This window comes from Brassica napus, chromosome A3, assembly GCF_020379485.1.
Source record: "Brassica napus cultivar Da-Ae chromosome A3, Da-Ae, whole genome shotgun sequence".
NCBI lineage: Eukaryota > Viridiplantae > Streptophyta > Magnoliopsida > Brassicales > Brassicaceae > Brassica > Brassica napus.
Window position 1 is genome coordinate 17,068,744 of NC_063436.1, and position 22,560 is coordinate 17,091,303.

At 36.4% G+C, this 22,560-nt stretch overlaps 6 protein-coding genes and 1 long non-coding RNA gene across 9 annotated transcripts; 4 read left to right on the top strand and 3 right to left on the bottom strand.

Moving 5' to 3' along the window:
- The first annotated feature begins 113 nt into the window (after positions 1-113).
- Positions 114-1,914, top strand: LOC106356788 (nudix hydrolase 16, mitochondrial-like). Of its 2 annotated transcripts, none has more exons than XM_013796514.3 (4): positions 114-513; positions 1,204-1,300; positions 1,376-1,459; positions 1,520-1,914. In XM_013796514.3, the coding sequence occupies exons 1-4, from the start codon at positions 443-445 to the stop codon at positions 1,805-1,807; spliced, it is 540 nt and encodes a 179-aa protein (XP_013651968.2). In that variant the 5' UTR covers positions 114-442; the 3' UTR covers positions 1,808-1,914. The 2 variants fall into 2 exon arrangements, with proteins under 2 accessions (XP_013651968.2, XP_013651971.2); XM_013796517.3 differs by having other exon boundaries at positions 1,535-1,914.
- A 2,462-nt stretch (positions 1,915-4,376) lies between these two features.
- LOC106353097 (DNA damage-repair/toleration protein DRT100-like) lies at positions 4,377-6,013 on the bottom strand. Its single transcript, XM_013792773.3, has one exon. It carries the CDS (start codon positions 5,694-5,696, stop codon positions 4,578-4,580), a length of 1,119 nt encoding a protein of 372 aa, XP_013648227.2. The 5' UTR covers positions 5,697-6,013; the 3' UTR covers positions 4,377-4,577.
- Positions 6,014-7,729: 1,716 nt separating this feature from the next.
- Positions 7,730-8,902, top strand: LOC106353098 (zinc finger A20 and AN1 domain-containing stress-associated protein 5). The gene has a single exon (XM_013792774.3). It carries the CDS (start codon positions 8,142-8,144, stop codon positions 8,619-8,621), a length of 480 nt encoding a protein of 159 aa, XP_013648228.2. The 5' UTR covers positions 7,730-8,141; the 3' UTR covers positions 8,622-8,902.
- Positions 8,903-9,040: 138 nt separating this feature from the next.
- Positions 9,041-11,721, bottom strand: LOC125607003. The gene is made up of 2 exons (XR_007338242.1): positions 11,277-11,721; positions 9,041-11,154 (listed from the first exon to the last, which is right to left on the bottom strand). It is a non-coding gene; the product is annotated as an uncharacterized LOC125607003 (long non-coding RNA).
- Positions 11,722-12,344: 623 nt separating this feature from the next.
- Positions 12,345-15,697, top strand: LOC106353099 (nucleolar protein 12-like). 2 transcript variants are annotated; one of them, XM_048776398.1, is made up of 10 exons: positions 12,345-12,467; positions 12,548-12,700; positions 12,818-12,918; positions 13,004-13,310; positions 13,617-14,384; positions 14,553-14,607; positions 14,748-14,809; positions 14,909-15,015; positions 15,120-15,207; positions 15,299-15,697. In XM_048776398.1, exons 2-10 carry the CDS (start codon positions 12,566-12,568, stop codon positions 15,560-15,562), a joined length of 1,887 nt encoding a protein of 628 aa, XP_048632355.1. In that variant the 5' UTR covers positions 12,345-12,467; positions 12,548-12,565; the 3' UTR covers positions 15,563-15,697. The 2 variants fall into 2 exon arrangements, with proteins under 2 accessions (XP_048632355.1, XP_048632356.1); XM_048776399.1 differs by having other exon boundaries at positions 12,384-12,454.
- LOC106353100 lies at positions 15,563-16,484 on the bottom strand. Its single transcript, XM_013792776.3, has one exon. The coding sequence runs from the start codon at positions 16,403-16,405 to the stop codon at positions 15,695-15,697; it is 711 nt and encodes a 236-aa protein (XP_013648230.2). The 5' UTR covers positions 16,406-16,484; the 3' UTR covers positions 15,563-15,694.
- A 2,581-nt stretch (positions 16,485-19,065) lies between these two features.
- LOC106356789 (fasciclin-like arabinogalactan protein 14) lies at positions 19,066-20,197 on the top strand. Its single transcript, XM_013796518.3, has one exon. The coding sequence runs from the start codon at positions 19,120-19,122 to the stop codon at positions 19,918-19,920; it is 801 nt and encodes a 266-aa protein (XP_013651972.2). The 5' UTR covers positions 19,066-19,119; the 3' UTR covers positions 19,921-20,197.
- The last annotated feature ends 2,363 nt before the right edge of the window (positions 20,198-22,560 follow it).

Consider the following 22,560-nt stretch of genomic DNA (forward strand, 5'->3'; position numbering starts at 1 on the left):
ATTACGAAATAAAAAGTATGGGCCCAATAAACCACGTGACTTGATGCCGATCCGATCTTCGCGCTCTCGGTTTGCTTCTTCCCCCCTCACAGTGGCCCGATTAATACTACTACATTTTTTCTGCGCTCTTTCGTAAACAAATCTGCCATTGTTGACCCAAAAAGTAAAAAATTCCAAATCTGTGTTCAGTCGTCGTTGATACAAATCTATAAGCGGGGAGAGACTATTCCAAACCCTGGATCTAACCCCAGCCGTCAGATTCAGATCAAATGGGGAGATCTCTTCTGAACCGTTGGAATCTAGGGAGACGGCAATGGTGGAGGTAGAAGAGTCGCATTTGTAGGGGATAATATACAGAAGAGTCGTGAAAGATTATTCTCTCATCTTGATGGCCACTTTTCTCTAGCTTTTTTTTTTTTTTTTGGTTATTACGGTGGTGGTGATGTGTGATTTGGTCGCGCGTACGGGTCGGCTCCAGCAACGTTACGCTGATGGCTCGCGTCTTGTAGCCGGGTACTGTGTTTTTTTTAAATCCACCTTTGGTTCCTTTTATTACATATAGCCTATGTGTTGTGTCTCTTTGGAGTTCATACTTTGGTCCGTAGTCTTGTCTGAATTTTGATTTGAGAGGATCATGCATTGATTCTAACAAGCAGATTAGATAATATAGGAAGGAGAGATGTGTTGGCTTTTTTTTTATGTTCGTATGTTGTGTCTCTTTGGAGTTCATGCTTTGGTCAGTATCCTGGTCTGAATCTCGATTTGATAGGAATCATGCATTGGTTTTAACAAGCAGACAATATAGGAAGAAGAGATGTGTTAGCCATTGTTGTGGTCGTATGTTATGTTTCTTTGGAGTTCATGCTTTTGGTCTGTATCCTGGTCTTTGAGAGGATTCAAGCATTACAGTTAACAAGCAGACAATATAGGTTAGCCTTTGTTACGGTCGTACGTATGTCGTGTCTCTTTGGAGTTTCATGTCAGCTTAGGTCTGTATCCTGGTCTGAATCTTCATTTGAGAGGATCATGCATTGGTTTTAACAAGCAGACAAAATAGGAAGGAGAGATGTGCAATAGGATTGTTGTAGTGCTGACATGCGTTAGCCTTTGTTTTGGTTGTTATGTTCTTTATTCTAGTCTTAGTTACATGAAATACAGAGATGGTGTACCTTGCTTAACAAGTTAAATGGCATGCTTTTGTAGGTGTATTCCGTTTAGGTATCTAAACTCTGAATCTGGGAAAGTGGTTCACGTTTTGATGATCAGCTCATCTAGTGGACCTGGACTTTTGTTTCCCAAGGTATCAAAAAGAAACGTCATTTCTTTTTGCATTGTGTTCTGTTTGAAACAGAGTAACATAAGTTGATTCATGTAGGGAGGGTGGGAGAATGATGAGACAGTCAGGGAGGCTGCAGTAAGGGAAGCAGTGGAAGAAGCAGGCGTCCGTGGGATTTTAATGGTAAAGACCCTTTTGAGCGCTTAGTTACTATTAGCAGCTTGTTACTGAACGTGTAGAAAGGTTACTTTTTTTAAGGACTTCTTGGGAGATTATGAGTTCAAAAGCAAAACACACCAAGACGAGTGTAGCCCAGAAGGTTTATGTAAAGCGGCAATGTACGCCTTGTATGTGAAGGAAGAGCTAGAGACGTGGCCGGAACAGAAGACTAGAACAAGGACATGGCTGACGATCGAAGAAGCTGTAGAGAATTGCAGGCACGCGTGGATGAAGGATGCGTTGGTTGAAGGATTCTGTAAATGGCATAAGGAGAAGATTGGCAAAGGAGAGGAGATAGCAGGTTATGATTGATGTTAAGTGTGCATAAAACTCTTAAGTTGGTTTCTCGGGATGTTTTATGATGCAAATATTTTGTTAATTTGTAAGAATTTTCTCTATTTAAAACATTTTTTGCATTATAATCAGCTTTTTAAAACTCAATTCAAACCGCGGTCGAATCGATAAATCCAGTAATCCGAATTTATTTTGGGTTTTATGAAATATTCATTATTTCGCAAAAGTAGCTAAAATCCGAGGCTACTAGTTTATATGTAATCCAATTTGATTTAGCTTGTTTTAAATTTAAAATTTAATTTCAATGCTTGCATTATTTAAATGCTATTTAATTTTATTGTATTTTTTTATTGTATGTGGTAACTCCAACTTGTAACAGAAACTGTTTAAATATTCTTTTATATTTATGTTAAGGGAAAAATATTTAAAAATTTACTACATTTTTAACATAATTTTTCTCGTATTTTAATATTGATATATATAATTATATATTAAATTTATTTTTTGTCATCAATTATATATCAAATTAATTAAACTATTGACATACGGTTTACTCGCAGTCAACCGAATAACCTAATGACCGACAATAGTATGGTTCAATGTCTCGATAAAGTTTAAAACACTGATGTAAGCATTTTGTACTTTTTATAATTTCTCTAATATACACTTTAATTAGATTTTATCAAAATGATATATGACTTTATATATTAATTCTATGTATGCTGATCATATATCTTTTTTTTTTTGTCAAAGGATTACAAACTAGAATTGAACCACAAAGTGAGTACAATGATCTTTTCCAATCCTAACACAGAAATTGAAATTATACCAACATCCATTGCTAATACTATGCTAAGAATCCAAGCTTTTCTAAAGATCGTCAAGAGGAATTCACGCACAACAAACGGTGAAGACGGGCAGCAACACAGATGACGATAATTTGAAAACAAAACATGGCATCCTCTGGAAAAGATGAGTGAATCTCCATCTAGAACTGATGCAGTCCAAAATGACCTGGAAGGACTATTTTTGGATTCTTTTGCTGCAAAACATCGATCAAAACCATGTCTAGAGTAAATTTTACTTCACACTGCTTGCTCTTCTGTTATCCACAATAGTGGCTTGAGTAGAACGCAGCTAAACCATGCAGAAGAATCGTAGCCAGAAGCATGGCAATATCCTTAAAAAAAGAGGGATCTACCGTACAGCATAGTACGGATTGAGATAACACAGCCCAGATATAACAAGAGCACATTTGACCAACACATCTAAGAAAGCCGAGAAACAAGGAGAACAAAACAGGAACAGTGATAACCAGAAGACAAGAGGGCTAGCCACGACCGTCGATCGAACAGATCCGGACCTCCATCATCACACCAGAGGGGATCTGGTCATGATAAGAAGAAACAGCTTCATGCGCTTCAAAGAAGCTTTTCCACAACAACTTTTACCGAACAGAGCAGCTATAGAATCACACAAACAAAAGAGAGAGTAAAATATAGGCTTCTCCGGTGTCTACAAAGGACGACACCGGAGAAGAAACGAAGAACGCTGTCGGCGGCTAGGTTAAAAGGAGTTTTTCCAAGCTCATTGGTTTGGTAATATGTTTTTTGTTTTAAGCTGATCATATATCTAGAAAGCTAATATAATTTATTTGTTGTTTCTCATTGTAATATAATTTGAAGACATTAGACATTGAGCATTAATTTGTGATGAATGTGTTTGTCGATTTATTAATTTTAGTTGTTATATAGAATATTGTTTGTAACATATAAGACTTCTTGTATGATTATTGTGTAATGTGTAATATTTGGTAGTTACCAATTTTTATAAAGATTATCGAATATACTAAAATTTGTTAATATACTAAAATTTATCAATTACCTTTTACATGTCATATTAATAGAAAAATAGAATCAAGCAGTGTACAAAACTTTTCATATTAATAAGAAATATTGGTTTGTTTGCTCAATTTATATAATTACCTTAATATTTGATTTTAAAATTAAATAGTAATCGAACTCCTGTAAAAACTTACAAAAACAAAGAAGACCTCAATAAAAAACTAGTTTAGATGTGTGGAGAAGGTTGAGAATGAAACATAGGAGTTTTAAAGTTTTAAAAGTTCAATTATTTTCTTGCTTCATGGTTGTCTTCATCATTTTCAATAAGAATAGAAAGACAGCTAAAACAATAGTGTTTAATATCATTCATAGTGAAATTGTTTACTATTGGTTGATTGTAATCTTGGTTTCAATGCTACTGTTACCTGTTTTACATTATTCAAATATAACAATTGAATTTTGTTATAATGTTTCAGATATGACTTAAATACAATATTACTTAAAGTTAGCTGGATACCGCATAGTATGGTCTTGAAGTTCTAATGTAGTTCGATATATTCTCACAACTTAGAGGAATAAAAACCTTCTTTTGTTAAATATCCAAATTGGTGAACCATGTACAATTTTTGTGTCTTTTATTTTTTCGCGTTTGTTTAGTTGCTTACATACTTTAAAAACAACAACATAACTTTAGTTGAAGATTAAAGTATAAGGATTTTGATAGCTTCATGACAATGTTGTAATATTTTTCAAAAGATATATATATTTCTAAAATATTTAAGATCTGTAACATTGATTTTACATTTTACATACACCAGGACACATATTAGGTGTATAAAGCTTATAATTCAAAGAAAAATAAAGCAAGTGAAATCTAAACAAACTGGATACGACGAACAATTGTGACACAAGACTTGATTAAACCGCATCACTTATTTATTACTTTAACATGTCTTCATCAAAGGGCCACCGCACAAACACTCATTGTCACTAAACGACGACGCTTCAAGGTGATCAAAAGGAGAACCCATTGGAATAGGCCCACAAAGCCTGTTATGGCTAATATCGAGATGGCCCACGAACTTAGCGGACGAGAGCGAATCAGGGATCCGACCCGATAGATTATTGTGTGACAGATCAAGCGACATGAAATACGTTGTAGACCCGAACACATCCGGTATGGATCCTTCCAACGCATTTCGGCTCAAATTCAAAACACCAAAACCAGAATTGCTGAGTATCGAACCGGGTATTTGACCGGTTAACGAGTTGCTATCGAGATTCAAAACAGAGAGCACCTTCATGTTACCCATCCACTCAGGTATCGGACCTTCGATATGGTTCCTGGATAGATCCAGATCCGCTAATCGTTTCATACCCGAGATCGACCCGGGAATCGACCCGGCGAGTTCGTTACGCCCCAGCAACACCCTGCTCAACATCTTCAACGATCCGAAATCCGCCGGAATCTCGCCGGAGATTCCGTTTTCCGTCAGCTCGAGATGCTTCAGCTCGGTGAGTGACGTCAGCGACGGAGGTATCTCGCCGGACATCCGATTCTCCGCGAGGTTTAGAACGGCGAGTTTGGTGAGTTTACCGATTTCCGCCGGAATCTCTCCGGTGATCTTGTTCCCGGCGAGGTCGATGACACGGAGCGAGGCTAATGAGGTTATGCACGTCGGAATCTCGCCGGAGATTCCTTTCCAGTCAGCGAGAACGAAGGAACTCAATGCGGTTAAGTCACAAACCGCCGGGTCAATCGAACCGGTCATATAACCGGACCGGCCAGCCTTTTGAAAAATCGCGTCTTCGGATTCGCCGCGTAGAGAAATATCCGTGACCCGACCCGAATCCGGATCGCAGCTGATGCCGTACCATCCTTTGCAACAGTCAGTGTTTTCGGACCAGGTGTTGAAGATTCCGAGGTTGGGCTCGTTAAGTGACGACTTGAAAGCATTGAGAGCCGTCTGATCTTTAGGGGAGCAACAGTGGACGATGGAGATGAGGGAGATGAAAACGACGGCGAGTAATGAGCTAAACGGCGATGGCAACAGCTTTGTCATTTTTGAAATAAATGTTTAGTAGTGAAGAGAGCGGTGTGGATTATATAGAAATGCTGAGGCAAGAAAAGAGAGACATTGCATGTGCATGGGTATCATGGGCATGTGCATGTTACAGTTACTATTATCGTTCTATATATTATCTTTTACGAATTGTATTTTTATGCCATTCGTTTACTGTATTATCCATAAAGAGGAGGATCATGTGTGTGTGTCAGTTTTTTTACTTTCTTTAATACTCCAACATTGATCTCGTGAAAATAGGTTCATATAGATTTGTAATTCTTCAGTTTTATAATATTCATTCAAGTTGACATTATTAAAATCGAAACTATAATTACAGTTTACGAACAGAAAGCGAAAGATAAATTCATTTAGTTTAGTTATGTTGTTAACATTACAACCACCCAGAGATCTTGATATTTTTACATACTAAATGGCCGTGTATAATACTAGTAAATACAAATACAACTAAGAACATGCATTGAGTTTTCATGTAATACATTATTTATATCTCACAAGGTCATTTGTCATATTACAGAGCGCAATCATGTTGATTGCTCAATTACTGTAACTCCAAAACTTCACATCAGTAAAGCATTATATGACTAGTTATGAATGATAATTTACCAATAATTAGCGACAACATTCAATAAACCAAAGATATGGTTGGTCCTCCATAAATACTTTTACATGTGACTCATGGGGTCCTCCAGAAGAAGCATTTAAGCATCTCCTCCTCTGTCCAGATCTCTTATCTTTTCTTGTTTGATTTTTTATGATATCTTAGGCCATGATATTATCAAACTTTGTTGCATTTTAATTTATCGAATTAGATTTGATGTTAGTATTTTAGTTGTAGTTTGTATAACTATTTCACATATAACCTTGATGACAGAATACTAGTAATATTTATAATCAGAATTATCAGAGATTTTCCAGCATTTATGACCTAGATCTCGCAATTTGCGTTGTCTTGGTTAGGACATGATTCAACGCCCATCACATGCCAAGGGGTCAAGATCCATTCAGATGGAACTGTCTTCTTCTTATTTTTTATGTATTTGTTTATTTATTTTATATATCCTTGTTCAATTTTTGTAAGGGTCCTTGCTCAATCCAAAATCACTCCGATCATCAACACACCAGCACTAGATCATTTTACACGCTCAAACTTCATTTTCTTCTTGCATCATTTCCCTAATTTAAGGTTAGTCGTCTCAACTTGAAATACACATAACTTTGACATATGTATTTTCATATACTATATATATATATATTAATATGTTTTCGAAAAATCCTAGTACATAAAGTGTATGTAGTGTGTGTCTTTTCGCGAATAATATCTGGACTCGAATTCAGTGGAATGCAAGTGTGTAAAGTTAGATCATAACCTTTTTCTTAGTTTTCATTTTCATTTAGATCTGTATGATATTTTCTTTTTGTAATTTTCTCAATGTCTTATACTCTTTATACTATTATTGTTTAAATTTTCGAACTGTTGCTCGGAATAAGTTTTAAACTGCAACTGTTTTCAATTATACTTCAAGAGTTATTTAACTTTTGACTGACAAGATCTTTTGAATTCTCAGGCCTTGAAAAGCAATGCTATTTTGTCTTTGGCATAAAAGACGAAGTAAGAACAGTATCTTGTCTCTAATGTATCATTGACATGTTAGTTTAGGTTCATGTTGATACATTGTAAACACACAACTTAAGCAAAGATGGCAGATGATGCATCCAGTAGTAAAAATCTACCCCAACAAGTGACATCTCTTATCATAATAAACTCACTTTGCCAAAAGACCTATACATTTGTGTCTTCAACTCTTCATTTTTATTGTTTTTGATGAATAAAAACAGATTTAAAATGACTCCTAAAGCAGCTGCTTGATGTGCTTTAAGGTCAGGACCCGCCTGCTTCGTTTCCAATATTTAGTCAGCACTTCTAAGAGTATGTTTTATTTATCTACAGTGACAATTGAGAACTTATATTGTTTTGCTTCATTATGGATGGGTTTTATATATCCACATTATATTCTGTTTTGAAAAAGTAAAGAAACAATGATCTGTAAATTGTAAACAACTTGGCCCAAAATATCAAAAAAATAAACAACTTGGCCCATATCCATTCATATCTCAATTATAAAATTCATAATAAGTAATTTATACTCTTTAAAAAAATCAGAAAAAAAGGGAACGTCACAATACACATAGCGCCTCGCTGTAATCACTGAAATACAAATATTTAAATCATCCGTAATTCCACAAAGCAGTGAGGGTATTAACGTAATTTCCACCTAAAGACGGAAAGCGAGGGTGGTGGATAGAGAGAGATATGATAAGAGATGGAAACACCTCTCTATGAGGCCCATATTCCATTCATTTCCTCTCTCTCTTCTCTCTCAATACCATTCGTAAGCTCGCCGGAGAAACTCATCAATAAAGATGGCGCAGAGAACGGAGAAGGAAGAGACGGAGTTCAAGGTGGTCCTCGAAACCTTGCCGACGACGACAACCCCGACGCTCTGCTCCAACAACTGCGGCGTCACCGCGAGTCCATCAACCAACAACATGTGCCAGAAATGTTTCAACGCCTCCGTCGCCGGTATAGATCCAAATCCGATCGTGAAAAGATCAGCCAGATCCGTCAGTCTCCGGTCAACGCCAGCCAGAGCCGTGATCCGTCCCAGGGAGACCGATCCGGTTAAGAGAGACCACCATCAGCAGACCGTAAACCGATGCTCCGGCTGTCGGAAGAAGGTCGGGTTGACCGGATTCAGATGCCGATGCGGCGACCTTTTCTGCTCCGAGCATCGGTATTCGGATCGCCACGAGTGCAGCTACGACTATAAAACCGCCGGTAGGGAGGCGATCGCTAGGGAGAATCCGGTCGTGAAGGCGGCGAAGATGGTGAAATTGAGTTGATGTTCGGATCGGAGAAGGAATCTTCAGTCGTTGGTGGTGGTGGTTCAAAGCTCCGATCAAGATCGGAGAGATCGGTTTGATGCAGCAAACGAAGATGAGAGAGAGATTCTCTCTGCTTGATTAAATCTGAACCGTTGATTTATTTTTTATTTTTAATTATTATTAGGTGAATGATTGTTGTTGTTGTCTTTGCTTCGGATGTGATCTTTCTCGATCATCAAGACAAGTTGTGGAGTGGCATGTGTATGTAGATTCGTTAGAAATGAAGGGCGGTTTGGTAATTAGACAAGTCATTGTGCGTCACTCTCACAACTCAACTCACCCACCAGCCAGTTTCTCTCGACAAGGTTTGCTTGGCGTATAAAAAAGCGGCCAATAACGTGTTCTAGTCGTATTTGATTATTTTAAGTTCGATTAACAATCTTTTCTCTTTGGGAGACTTTGTTCGACGCATCCAAAACATTTCGCAACTTTACAATTGCTATGTAACTCAACAAACACTTATGTGGAATATATTCGTTAACACATAACAATATTTGATTATTTTATGTTCGATTTAATTTTCTTCATGTAATTACACATGATATGTGTCTCGTGAAAAAGGAGTTATATCTCTCATGCAACTATCATTATCAATGAAGTGAATAAAATGCGAGTATTAGAGAGTGAGTTACTCTCAAAGACACATTTGTCTTTTTTCTTTCATAAAAGGACACATTATGTCTGAAGCACACAATTCATGAAACTAAGATCTTTTTTTTGACCATTATGCCCTTTAGCTTTACGTGTAGTTAGCAAAAAAAAAAGAATTAGTTACTTTCTTCTAGTTAGTTAAGTTAGGAAAATAGTTGGATTATTAATGTTTTTTTCCAAACTGAAATATCTTCTGTCTCTGTCGCAAGCTTCACTTGATTCATTTTCTTCGTGGATCTTCTCACCTTCGACTGCAACTCGTGGCAACCAAGCTTGGCGGCTTCTCTCCCATTACAATCTCCAGCCACTGTACTCCAACCAACAGTTCTCAACCGCAAACCTCCTTTGTTGCGTATGCTTCATATCCTCCGTGATTCACCTGTCTTGAGCTCTCTCTTTTCCGCCGCAGCTCGTCGCGTCTGTCTCAGGCCACCAGACCATCTCCGTCGTCTTGCTCTGCCGACGGTGTCATGCTCGGATTCAAGCCTCGTCGTGCTCATCATCGCTGTCTCTGTCTCGTCACATAAGAGATCAAGCAACAATGGTGGATTTTCAATAATTTTCAGATTTGGTCCTTCACTTTTTGATTTCTTTCGATTGTTTTGCAGAAATGTCCTCTTAAATTAACACCAAACTTTCAGTTGTGCAGTTTAGACCCCAATAAATTTTATTTCTCTACTTCTGCTTCACAATCCTCAAATTATAGTTTTCTACCAATAAAAGGACAACAACTATGTTCTTATACTTGATGTCTCTCTCTTTTATCAATCATGAATAAAATAAAGAAGTTGTAGCATGGATTGGAGACAGGTTTTTGTAACATTTTTTTATGGATACGTCTTTGTGGACGAGTGTTATGTGGACAGATGAATTGTGGACGAGTGTTATATGGATAGACGAATTGTGGACGAGTGTTAACATTGTGGACAGTTTTCTGGTGGATATATATGTTGTGGACAAGAGTCATGTGAATGTGTTCTTATAAACAAGTTTGTAGTGGACCTGTTCTTATGGACAAGCTCTTACAATTATAGTTGTGTAACTATGACTGTTTGTGAACATGTTATTGTAGACAAAGATCGTGTTTGAAGTTTAATCTATCTAGGGTTTGTGTTGTTTGTTTGAAGATAATCCATCTAGAGAACATATTGTATTGTGACGTTTTGAAAGAGAGAAAGGGATTAAGCTTTTTGTGTGGACGCAATTCAATGGACGCAATTTATGTAGACAAGCTTCTGTGGACAAGCTTCTGTGGACATAATTTATGTGGACACAAAAATGTTATAATGTTTTTGTGGACAAGTTTCTATGGACAAAATATATTTGTATCCATATATATATTTTTGATATTTTATAAATTTTTATTTTATTAAATAATATTTAATGGACATAGCAAGTGTGGATATGAGTTGATAAGAAAATTATTCTTACGTAAAGTACATAATTAAAAGTTTGAGACGAAATCAAGAGGATCTATAAGTAAATTAAAGAATGTTGGGGTCAAATTGCAAAAATCCAAAAATGGGAGGACTATATGTGTAAAATAGAGTAATTTGACCATTGTTTCTTTTAGAGCTTTCTCTCTGCAACAGAAGCCACCATGAAGAGATAAAAAACTTAGATCCAAGGCAACTACCTCGAGTTCATCCACGTCGAATCCCAAGTTCATCCACGGAAAATCACGAGCTAATCCACTGAAAAGGATGAGCGACATGTGAATCAAACTTAGATCCAAGACAGCTTTGTGGATAGTTCATTTGTGGACAAGGAAATTGATGGACATGAAAAGGATGGGCGACATGTGAATCAAATGTTGCAGGAGATACATCGGTTTTGCTGTCTGCTTAAGAAGAAAATCAAAACTTTATTTATTTCTTATCTTCTTGTATATCAATTAGAAACAAGGATGAAAGAGAAAAAAAATTTGTAGATGAAATTCTCATAGTTCAATTAGAAGCAAACCTTGGATGTATTCGTCGGCGAAGATCTAGAATCACCCAAGCTGAAATTTCAGAATCGACTTTCCTTAGCTCCCAATCTGAGGTTTCCATGAATTCGAGATTTAAAAAATAAAGTGGTGAAAGATAAAGATTCGACAACAAAAATTAGTAATTTAGAATTATAAAAAAAAAAAATCTACAAATTTAGTAAAGTAGAAGAATATTTAGAAGGATACGAAAGATGAGAGATGAAGATGATGATAGATGGAGGCATGATTAAGTTTAGGGAATTAAAAAATATGAAACTAAAAGGTGAAAGTTAAATGGAATTATATTGAAAATAATTTTGACACATGTTATGACATCTTCTTTTTAGTTGAAGGGCAATTCAGACAAATGAACATAAGAAAGTGTTCTCTTAACTCAATATGTCTTTATGTGTAATTGATAACTCATAATGTGTCTTGGAGGGTAAATGTTTCAGTATTAGACTATCTCCCTTGTATTTTTCTATTTTTACAGCTAAAATTTTTTTTTTATAATAGAGTTGAGCTTTACTCTAATGTATTTCTTTAAAATAAGTATTTTTATATATAGAGTAAAATATAAAAAATATTATTTCTTGCTTTATAAATAGAGAAAAAATAACAATCTCTATTTTAGAAACAAAAATAGAGATGAGTTAGAGTGATTTTGTTTCTAAATATTATTATAGAAATGAAAATAGAAGTGGTTAGGAGAAGTTCTCACGCATATAGACCCCAGCCCTATTAGAAAAGTCTGCTTTCTCCAGCCACAGTATATGCCACACCCCTATTAGAAAAGTCTGCTTTTCTGCAGCCACAGTACTTTTTCCAGGAAAATAATGCAACTACACACTATTAGTTAAAATGTCACACATCAACTCGGAATGAGAGGAGAACACAATTGGTAAAAAAATGTTCACGTCATGTCTTTGGTATTTATATTAGTGCAGACTGGTTCATGGATCAGGATATTTATGTATAAGGCCCAATATGTTTTATAATTTATTTCTAAGTCGATGGACCCAATAAGTTTGGCCCAATCCAATGGTGAAGCATAAACCTCACCTCATGTGTTTGTTTACGAATTAAAAAGATTTTAATTTCATTTATTTTTCCCAGTGTACCCATTAATATCTCTAATTGGTTTCCATCTACAATCAAAAATCGAGCGGAGGTTGTAGCCGGAGGTTGTAGAATCTCTCCGTCCTCGAATTGAATTAGGGTTAAAAAGTGTATATATTGATTTCTTTGTTTTGTCATTGCGAAGGGGGAAGTTTCAGCGGAGATGGGAAGCGCCGATCCGGTCGATGATCGGACCTTCAATGGTGGTTTCAGCGAGGAAGGAGTCGCGAAGTTGAAAGAGAGAGTGAAGGTTAAATTGAAAGAGTACATGGGAGATTACACTGATGACATTCTAGTGGTACGATTTGGTTACAGACTTTTTAGTATTGATTTGTGGTTTATTCGTGTTCCTTGTTAGCTAGGGGTTGCTGAGTTTTTGATGCTAAGAAGTCAATTAAGTTTATGTTGTTTGCAGGAGTATGTGATAGTATTGCTTAAGAACGGGAGAAGGAAAGAGGAAGCGAAGAATGAATTGAAGATTTTTCTTGCAGATGATAGTGATTCATTTGTAGCCTGGTATGTTAAATGTTTCTTCTTTCCTTTGTTGAAGAATGTCTCTTTCTTTATATAGATATGAAACTCACTATGAAGGTATGTGCAGGTTGTGGGATCATCTGGGTGAAAGTATGGATGAATACTTTACTATAAGCATTCAGAATGAGGATACGGCACTTGTGCAGATGGAGTCTGAATCTGAAAAAGGAAGGTCTGGTGCTCGCCGCGGCAGAGGATGGAGAAGCCAGCTAACTAATGCGCCTGATGTTCCTCCTCTTCTGAGTTCTGAGGTTCACAAAATTCATAGCTACGAGAAGAGAGAGCACAGAGATAGACATGGTAAAAGGTCTCCGTCTCCGCAGTCTCAGTCCCGTAGGAAAAGGAGTAAAACTGACAGCTCACGGAGTGAACAGGTCTGTGTATTTTTCTTTTGCTTGATAGCAATCACGTAGTACCTGGAGTAGATAATTTGAAAATTATGCTCAATTAGTTCACTGGATGGGATGTCATATTGTGTTGTGAAGACGTTCTCAGAGTAAAACTTAGGCCAGAAGGTATCTTTGTATGGGGCTAGTCTGTGTGAGGCGTCCTCTGTTACTCCTAACTTTGTGTGATTGGTTTGCCTTTTGCCCGTCTTCTAGTGCATTGCCTGGTGTAAATCTAATTTACGGATATTGGCTATGGTTCTCTGATGGTGTTTCCTTTGACTTCTATGATAGATGGAGGCTAAACCTAATGTTTCTAGCCGGCTGCTTCAGTTTGCTATGCGAGATGCTCTGGCTATATCAAAGCCGGCTGAACCCTCATTAAAACGTCTCCGCTCAGTGGTGTCTGCATCGACTCAAGACTCATCTGACCCTAACCCAGCTCAGAAAATTCGATCTGCTGCGAGGGTTGTGAATCCCATGGCTACTGTTATTAAAGCTGTTGCTGAAGCAGCTGAAGATGCCAAAAATCCAAAATCTGGTAGAAGTGTCTTTGACAGAATTAGTCATTCCGCTGGTTTTTCTGAGGCTTTGGACCAACATATGGTACTTGGTGATGTTTCACCTAAGAATGAAGAACGTAGGAATCAGGAACCGGTACAGCATCAATACACGCAGCGTGCTGACGACAATGGAATGCATGTGGAGAACATGGCGACTTTTGACACTGGCTTGCAGCCTAACTTTTCTTCTGATCGAAGCAGACTCGGTTCAGATGTTAATGTGTCTCACCCAAGTTCTTTTGTTGGGAACAGAATTAACAATCCGAGAAGTCTGCAGGATCGTTTAGTCGATGACCCCAGAAGAGTTAAAGGGACGAATTATCAAAATCACCTTAATGAAGTTGCAACCAAGCAGAAGGCAGCACGTTTCTCTGGCAATGCAGGTACAGGGAAAACAGTGAAGTTGGAGGAGCAGATGAAAGTGCCTGATGTGGGTCTGCAAAGATATATGGACAGAGGCGGAGTAGTCTCTAGTGAAGCTACAACTGGGAGTGGAAATGTAAGTTCCATGTCTTATATGCAGAGTCTTACTAGCTATTTCATTATAAAATATCCTGGAATTTTCTTGTTAATGTTCTGTCCCTCCCGGCTATGTTGCAATGTTTTATTTCGTTCTTACGAGTAACACTGGACGCCTCATACAATCTGGCCTTTTGTTCTTTGACAGGTAAGATCTGCTGCCAATGCGAAAGAAGACACAGCGACTAAGAAATCTGTTCCTGGTGAGCTGTTAATTTATATCAGGTTTTTAAGATTCATGGTGTTGGAATTTTATTTGTCCTCGACTAGTTTATGTCTGGTTCCTGTTGGTTCAATTTTTCTGCATGAGTTGGTCGAAAGATAGTAATATTGGCATTTGCAGGGACATTATCTACTACCCGCCCTTTGGAGGATGTTAGTTCTCGAACAATCTTTGTCGCCAATGTAATGATTCTTACTATTTATTCACTCCTGAACTGGAGTTGAGCAAAAAAAAAAAATTATTCTGTTTATTGATATGAATGTGGTTTGGTCGTAAAACAGGTTCACTTTGGTGCCACCAAGGATAGCCTTTCAAGGCATTTTAATAAGTGTGGTGAAGTGCTTAAAGCTGTTATAGTTACAGATCCAGCGACAGGCCAACCAAGTGGGTAAGTTGTCTGCATTCACAACCTTAATAGTAAATTGTCTTAATAATGCAAAGTTCAATTGATCAGAGACACCTTAATGACCAAAGTTGTTCGCCTTTTTGCAGGTCAGCATACATTGAGTTCACGCGCAAAGAAGCTGCAGATAATGCATTGTCTCTAGACGGTACCTCGTTCATGTCTCGGATTCTCAAGGTAAAAAATATTGACAAACTTGTTTGTATTCATCTTTAGTGATGGTTAGAGTGTTAGTTAGATGACTTGTTTGCATTTTTGATAAGTGCAGATTGTGAAAGGAAGCAATGGGCAACAACAACAGGAGGCAGCGTCATGGGCTAGAGCAGGAAGGTACGCAAGAGCCTCGCCATACCGCAGAGGCATCCCTGGTGGTGCATTCAGAGGTCGTCCTGTTGTCAGAGCTGGAGGAGCCAGAAGCATGCAATGGAAACGCGATTCAGCTGAGACTGGAAACAACATCGCAGCTCCAAACCCTCGTAGCATGACTTACGTCCGTACAGAATCACAATCAGACGGACATGCAACAGTTTGATAGATCAAAAAACAGAAGCAAGAATCTGCCTTCTCGGATTTTCTCATTTCGTTTTCCTTCCTTATTGATGACATTATGGTTCCATTTGTATGGATATTAAAAAAAAAAAGACAATAAAAAAATGTTCCATTTTCATGGAGACAACAGGAGGTATAGATTGCCGCAAGACAACCCGGCAACGCACAAGATGGACACAACACGTGCTCTAACGAACAAGACATTGAGATTCTTCGCAACCTGAAGAGTCAAAGTCAGGATCTGCAACCTCCCCGCTTCCTCCATCTTCTTGAAGAAATACATCGGCTTCAACGAGCGTCTCACCATCAACGCCATCGCGAACGGGAATCCGAACGCTATACAGCTCTGCATCGTCATCACATGCATCGGATTCGAACGCGTCGCGTACATAATCGTTCCCCCCACGACTAACTGAGTCAAACCGAGAAGACCCATGGCTCCACTTAGACTGTACATGTTCTTCATCATCCCTTCGAACACTTTTCTCGTCTCGTTACCTAAAGCCGACACGTCGCGCTCCACCGTCGGGCCTTCGATCTCCTGGTGCTTCATCTTTGGCTCCTCCTCTGGATTCGGATTGACCTCTTGGCTCGGTGTTGAGAAGTACCTCGTTGATCGTGTCTGAGATCGAAGCTTCTCGGTGTTGGGATTGGTGATGAAAGCAGAGAAGGATCTAAAGAGACCCAGCTCTTGAAGCTGTTCTGATCTGTGGATCAAATGGTTTCTTATGGAAGAAGAAGAGTGGAGATGGTGAAGGGAGATGCTTAGGGATGAGGAAGACGAGGGTTTAAGGAATCTGGAAGCTAATCGACGAGAGATCATCATCGTCGTCGTTGCTGGATTCGATGGAGAGACGAAGCTCTACGTAATGTAGGGTTTTCTTTAGCAAACCGGTTTAGCATTGGTTGACTATGAAGACCATTCAACTTTCGAATTTTCATGGGCTCGCTCTCTCAATATGACCCAATCCATCAAATTAGAACTCTGTATTCCATAGCCCTCTGGACATATCCAGCTCCAAAGATCCTAACCGTATTTCATCCTACTTATATACTACTAAGTCCATAATTAGTGGGAATATTCCATTGACCTTCTCAACAGTAAAGAAATAAAAAGAAATAAGGTAATGGAAAGAGAACATAGAACAGTTTTAAAAGAGTAAGATACCACCCATGTCACAAAACAGATAAACACATCTATATACCATTATTTGAAAAGTGAAATTTTCGCTTATGAACAACTCTCACATTGAAAATTAGAACGGCTAAATTTATTACTAACCTTAATGAATAATTAAATTTGTTCATATACAATTAATCATAAATTAAAAAAAAATTTCATCAATGTGATAAATATCACTATCCAAAATAGTTTATATTGTGTTATAAAGTCTTTACTAACTCTATTGAATAATTAAATTTGTTAATATGTAATTAATCATAAATTAAAAATCAATTCAATTGATTTGACAATTATCATTATATAAAACTAGTTTATATTGTATTATCTAAAAATTTTGTAAATAAAATTTTAAAAGCTAGATAACTCCTTATATATTATATAATTTTATGTACAAATGAGTGTTTTCAAATTTACTTTACGCAATAAAAATAATAATTTTATTAGACTAAAAACTTCGAAATATGTCAAGAATTTGATATTAGATATTTAATGTATTACTAAATATTTCTAACTCATGAATGTTTCAAGTTTAATTTATGTTATAATAAAAAATTGTATATAAAAATATTTATTATTCAATATTTTGAACGTATAAAAATAGTTCATTCTAATGGTATTTGAATTGATAATATATCTATTTATAAGTGAACCCATATACAAATTATATAGAAGTATTAGTACCAAGTATTACTATAAGTATACAAATTATTGTGTGGCTACTGATACCATCAAATATATAATTGTACATTGTAAAATTGGCCCATAATCACCTGATTATTAATACTATGTTTGTATTATATTCCATCTTCTCTGTTCGTTTTCTCCAATTCATAATGAACATACAAATTAAAAAAAAAAACAATGTAATCGTTTTGTTTCTTCCTCTTTGCTCTCCCTCATTTCTTAATAATTTTCTTTCTCGTTTATCTGTTGATCATCAACTTACATCTTGTATTTTTCTTAAGTTTTTATAGATGTCTTCATCTTATGATAATGGTTTTTATTCATTTGAAAATCAGTTTTTTTTCTGGTGTGTTATTTTAAGCTTTACTCAATTTCCAGTCCCAAATGTGAGTAATAAAGATATAGAGTTAGGAAGTATTGATGATGCTATCGACAATGAACATCAAGAAGTACAGTTAGAACACGAAGTGTAGAATTCATGTACTTATGAAAAGTTTCTTATTTGTGCTCGGGGAAATTGAGTGTATTATTTGCTTAGAAGAATTTGCATCTATAATGTTTTATGAACAACAATCAAACCGAAGAAGTTAATGTTTTCTAAATTTTTAATGAATTTTAGTTTTGAATAATTTGTTATTTAGTTAAAACTTAAATTTTTTTATATATTATTTATTTTTAGATTGTAAATTTATTATTTTATTTTATCACATACTTTGCTTATATTTTGCTAATGTTTACTTATATTTTGCTTATGTTTTGTTGAAAAAAAATAATGTTTACCATTGACAAAAAAAAACAATAATGTTTAAACAACCCAATTTTCTAGGCTCCTGTCAAACACTTGTCAAATAAATGAACCAATTAATTATATGCACTAACTTAATGGATGTTTGAATCGATAATGTATTACTTATAAAGATTTGTAAAATTATTATGTCCGTACGTGCGGGTTTAATACCTAATTTATTGTTAAAATAAAAAAATTCACACAGAATAATACCCATTCGTTTTATAATACACTAAAAACATCATAAAAATACACAAACTATATCAAGTAAACATATTTTTTTCTAAAACATACACTAAAAACATCATCCAAATATGAAAGTTTTTCAAACAAAAAAATTCTCTTTGGTTTCTATAATATCATTGTTATTAAATTTGATTGTTTTAATGATGGAGAATTATGTAAGAGACCATCACTGATAGTGGCCTTATCTTATTTCTCTATATTTAAAAATTGAATCTAAATCTAAATCTTAAGAAACCGTAAAATTACGAGTATCCAAAAATATCTAAAAAACAAATATGTAATCTGATTATTTTTGAATAATTTCAAGATATATGGATATTATTTTTAGATATATTCAGATATATATTCTGGTACAAAAAGTTATGACTACCCCATCCACACTAATTGCATTCAAGTTGCTTACGTAAGATCAGTTGATACAACGTAAACACTTAAAATATCACCACTATACTCGGGTCCCGACAAGTGCTCTCGATCCAAAAAAAGACACGACACAAAGTATCCTCAAAGTTTGGAGAAAAACACTCTCTTCCTCACGCCAAATAAAAGACACCAAATCAAACTTACAGATCTCAACTCTATATAAACCTCACACCATACATCCATAACCAAGCATCCTCATCTACCATCAATCAACACAATGTCTTCTTCTACCTCACTAACACTCTTCTTCTTCTTCGCTTCTGCCTTCCTCTACACTCCATCAGACTCATTCAACATCACAACCATCTTAAGCCAAAACAAAGACTTCTCCACTTTCAACAAACTCCTCTCCCAAACCGGACTCGCTTCCACCATCAACTCCCGCCAAACCATAACCGTCCTAGCCCTCGCCAACGACGCAGTGTACCTGTTCGGCGACCAATCAATGGAAGACAACAAGGTAGTCCTCAGCCTCCACATCATTCTCGACTACTACGACATCAAGAAACTCAAGAGCCTTAGCAAGAAAACAGCGATACTCACCACTCTCTTCCAACAAAGCGGCCAAGCCAAAGGCCAGCAAGGGTTCGTAAACGTCACCGTTAAGGATAACGGCGACATTGCGTTCGGATCCGCGGTTCCTGGTTCGCTCCTTGACTCTCAGGTTATAGACTCGGTTGCGTCAGAGCCGTTCAACATCTCGGTGCTCCATATTAGTAGCTATATACCTTTAATGAATCCTAATCCTTCTGATAAAATTTATACTTCGTCTTCACCACTTCCTGCACAAGCTCCTAATGATGATGATTATGAGTATGACGAGCCACCTTCGCCACCATCCCCACCATCATCCTCTGTCAAGGCTAAGGCTCCTGCTGCTGCTAAGGCTGCTGCTGCTGCTCCTAAGGCATCTGCTAGCAAAGCCAACTCAACAACTTCAGCTTCAGTTATTAATTCTCAGCTTGACTTGGCGTTTGCGGTCGTGATGTCATCCTTCTGGTTGTTCATGACGGTTTAATGACGTGATGGTTAAAAGTTGACAACAGTGTGAAAGAATGAAAAAAGATGAGATCAGCTTTTTGAGACCAAGAAAATAAAAGAAGATTGGCAGGGAAAAGTGTTCAAGTAATCACCCAAAACACTAAAGAAGGAGCAAAGCTTGGATCACAAGAAGAAATAAGTGAGTTCAATAAGGATGGGGAAAGTTGTAAAACTCAAAAACTCTTTATTTGTTTGGAAGCTTGGATATGATCTTTATTAAGTTGTGAAAGATAATAATTGGTGCTTTGGCTTTTCTGACTAAATGGTGCATTGTTGTTTGGTTGCATCACATGTTATGAGTGTTCTAAAAATCGGTTCATCGTTAAAAATTTTTTTATATAAACACCTACTTAAATAATACTCACTACTCCAATCCAAAATAGAAGATATTTTGAAGAATTTTTGATATTTCAGAATACATAATATTTAAATTTGCATATTAGTTTTAGTTTTCAACAAATGATATTTTGTAAACTTTTTGATGATTGAGTGATTTAGTTTTAGTTTATATTGTTAATACCATTTTCAGAAAAAAATGTGTATGTCTTAATTTTTATAGTTTCAACCAAAACAACTATTTTAAAATAGCAGGAACAATTCTTTATAAAGTGCCTAACCAAAATTAATAGTTTGAACCAAAACAACTATTTTAAAATAGCAGGACAATTCTTTAAAAAGTGCCAACCACCATCTAACAATTTCTAAAACATTGCATGTTATCAAAAGACATAAATAAAGGCAAACACTAGATTAGAGATGTTTAATACTTTTAAGGTTTTACTATAAAAAGGCAAAGGCACCCCAAGAACATGAAGCACATTTCACATCCATGTCTATCCCCAAAACCCAACAACAAAGTCTTCAAGACAAAGAAGACTCAGATTCTATACATGCAGATTGGTTTTGACTAAACGAAAAAAGAGTGTAGGAAAAATTTGCTTCTTTCTTGAATCAGTGATGCAACCCGTTTCCATTGCTATACACATTGCCGTTCTGGTAAACTCTCCCCATTGCTGGTCTATTAGCCACACTATCTGTAGAAACTTTGTTCAATCTGCCACTTGCTTGTAGAATTGCTTCCAAACACCCAGATGCTGCTGCTATAAGACCTGTTTGTATCAAAAGTGTGTCTTAGTAAAAGCACTATCATCACAAGTTCTTGTCTAAATACTAATATAACCGAGAAATTACCTAGAAACAATGCAGAAGGTTTTCCAGGTCTTGACTTAAACTCAGGATGGAACTGAACACCCACAAAGTATGGATGACTTTGTAGTTCCACAATCTACACATCACAACAACATGAAAGCATTGAATTACTGTTCTAAGCTCACTGAGGTTTCCACATTAAACAGGCGGGTTCTAAGAGCATATTTACCTCCATACGACGCCCAGTCTCATCCTTTCCAACAAATGAGAGTCCAGCCTTCTCAATTTCTGATATCATATCTGGATTCACCTGGCATTAAAAAAAGAACATTCCACTTTTAAGACTCAGGAGAGAGCTCAAGGAAAATAATATGTAGAATAGAAATAATGCAGCAAAAATAAAAACTACCTCATATCTGTGACGGTGCTCTCATCAACAAACTTTGCATTACCGTACCTAACAATAGAGACATTAAAAGTTATATAGGCTTTGGAAACGAGTGCTATACTACATCTTAAAATGTGTTTTGTGCTTACAACTTGGCAGACATGCAATCAGGAACCTGAAAGTGAGTCCTCCTTGACCCTAAGCGCATTGTGCCCCCCATATGAGTTGTGGATCCCTACAAATAGATTCAACAAGGTTAAGAAGACACTTTTAAAACTGAGTTTAGGATTAGGATTAGGCCAAAAAGAAAATCCCCTGGAGCCAAACCAATGTAAACCATATTCAAGAAACTGCATAAGGTTGATATACTTGGGGTGATTCAGAATATAAAGAAAGGTTCAAGTTAACCACCTTTCAAAAGCAATTGCAGTTGCTGCAGCCACAACAGACTAATTCCTCGAGAATCAGGCAAAATGGCAGAGAAGTAGACAAAGACTGTTTATCAGAGATAGAAAGAGTGAATCTGCTTTGGAACTTTGGAACCAACCAATGACTCAGCTGTGTAAACAAGAGTGTAATCTGTTGGGACATTTTAACTGACTCAAAAAGAATCATTCAGACAGCTTTCTAAGTGATCTCAATTACAAATGTTTCCATACATAAAAAAACACTGATTTCACTTTTTATGGTTAACAAGTCATCTGTTCCTCTTTACAAATTACAACCTGTACTAGTCAAAATCAAGAATATGAACAAAAAACATACATAACTTCTCAGGTTAGAGTGTTACTGTATTAGTGTAAAAGTACTCAAAATGTACTGAAGCTGTATCATCAGTAGGACCAGCAGCACAAGCGACCTGTACCTCAGGCTTCATTGAATCACCAACTCCATGTCCCTTGGACTTCACTCTTGCAGCAGTGAACGATCCCAAGTCAACATGGTCAGGAACGTGAGGTATATATGTCATAGACATAGACATATATGTTTTTATAGACATATATGTTGGTTTCATTGACATAGACATATATGTTGGTTTCATTGACATAGACATATATGTTAACACAATAACAAGAGATA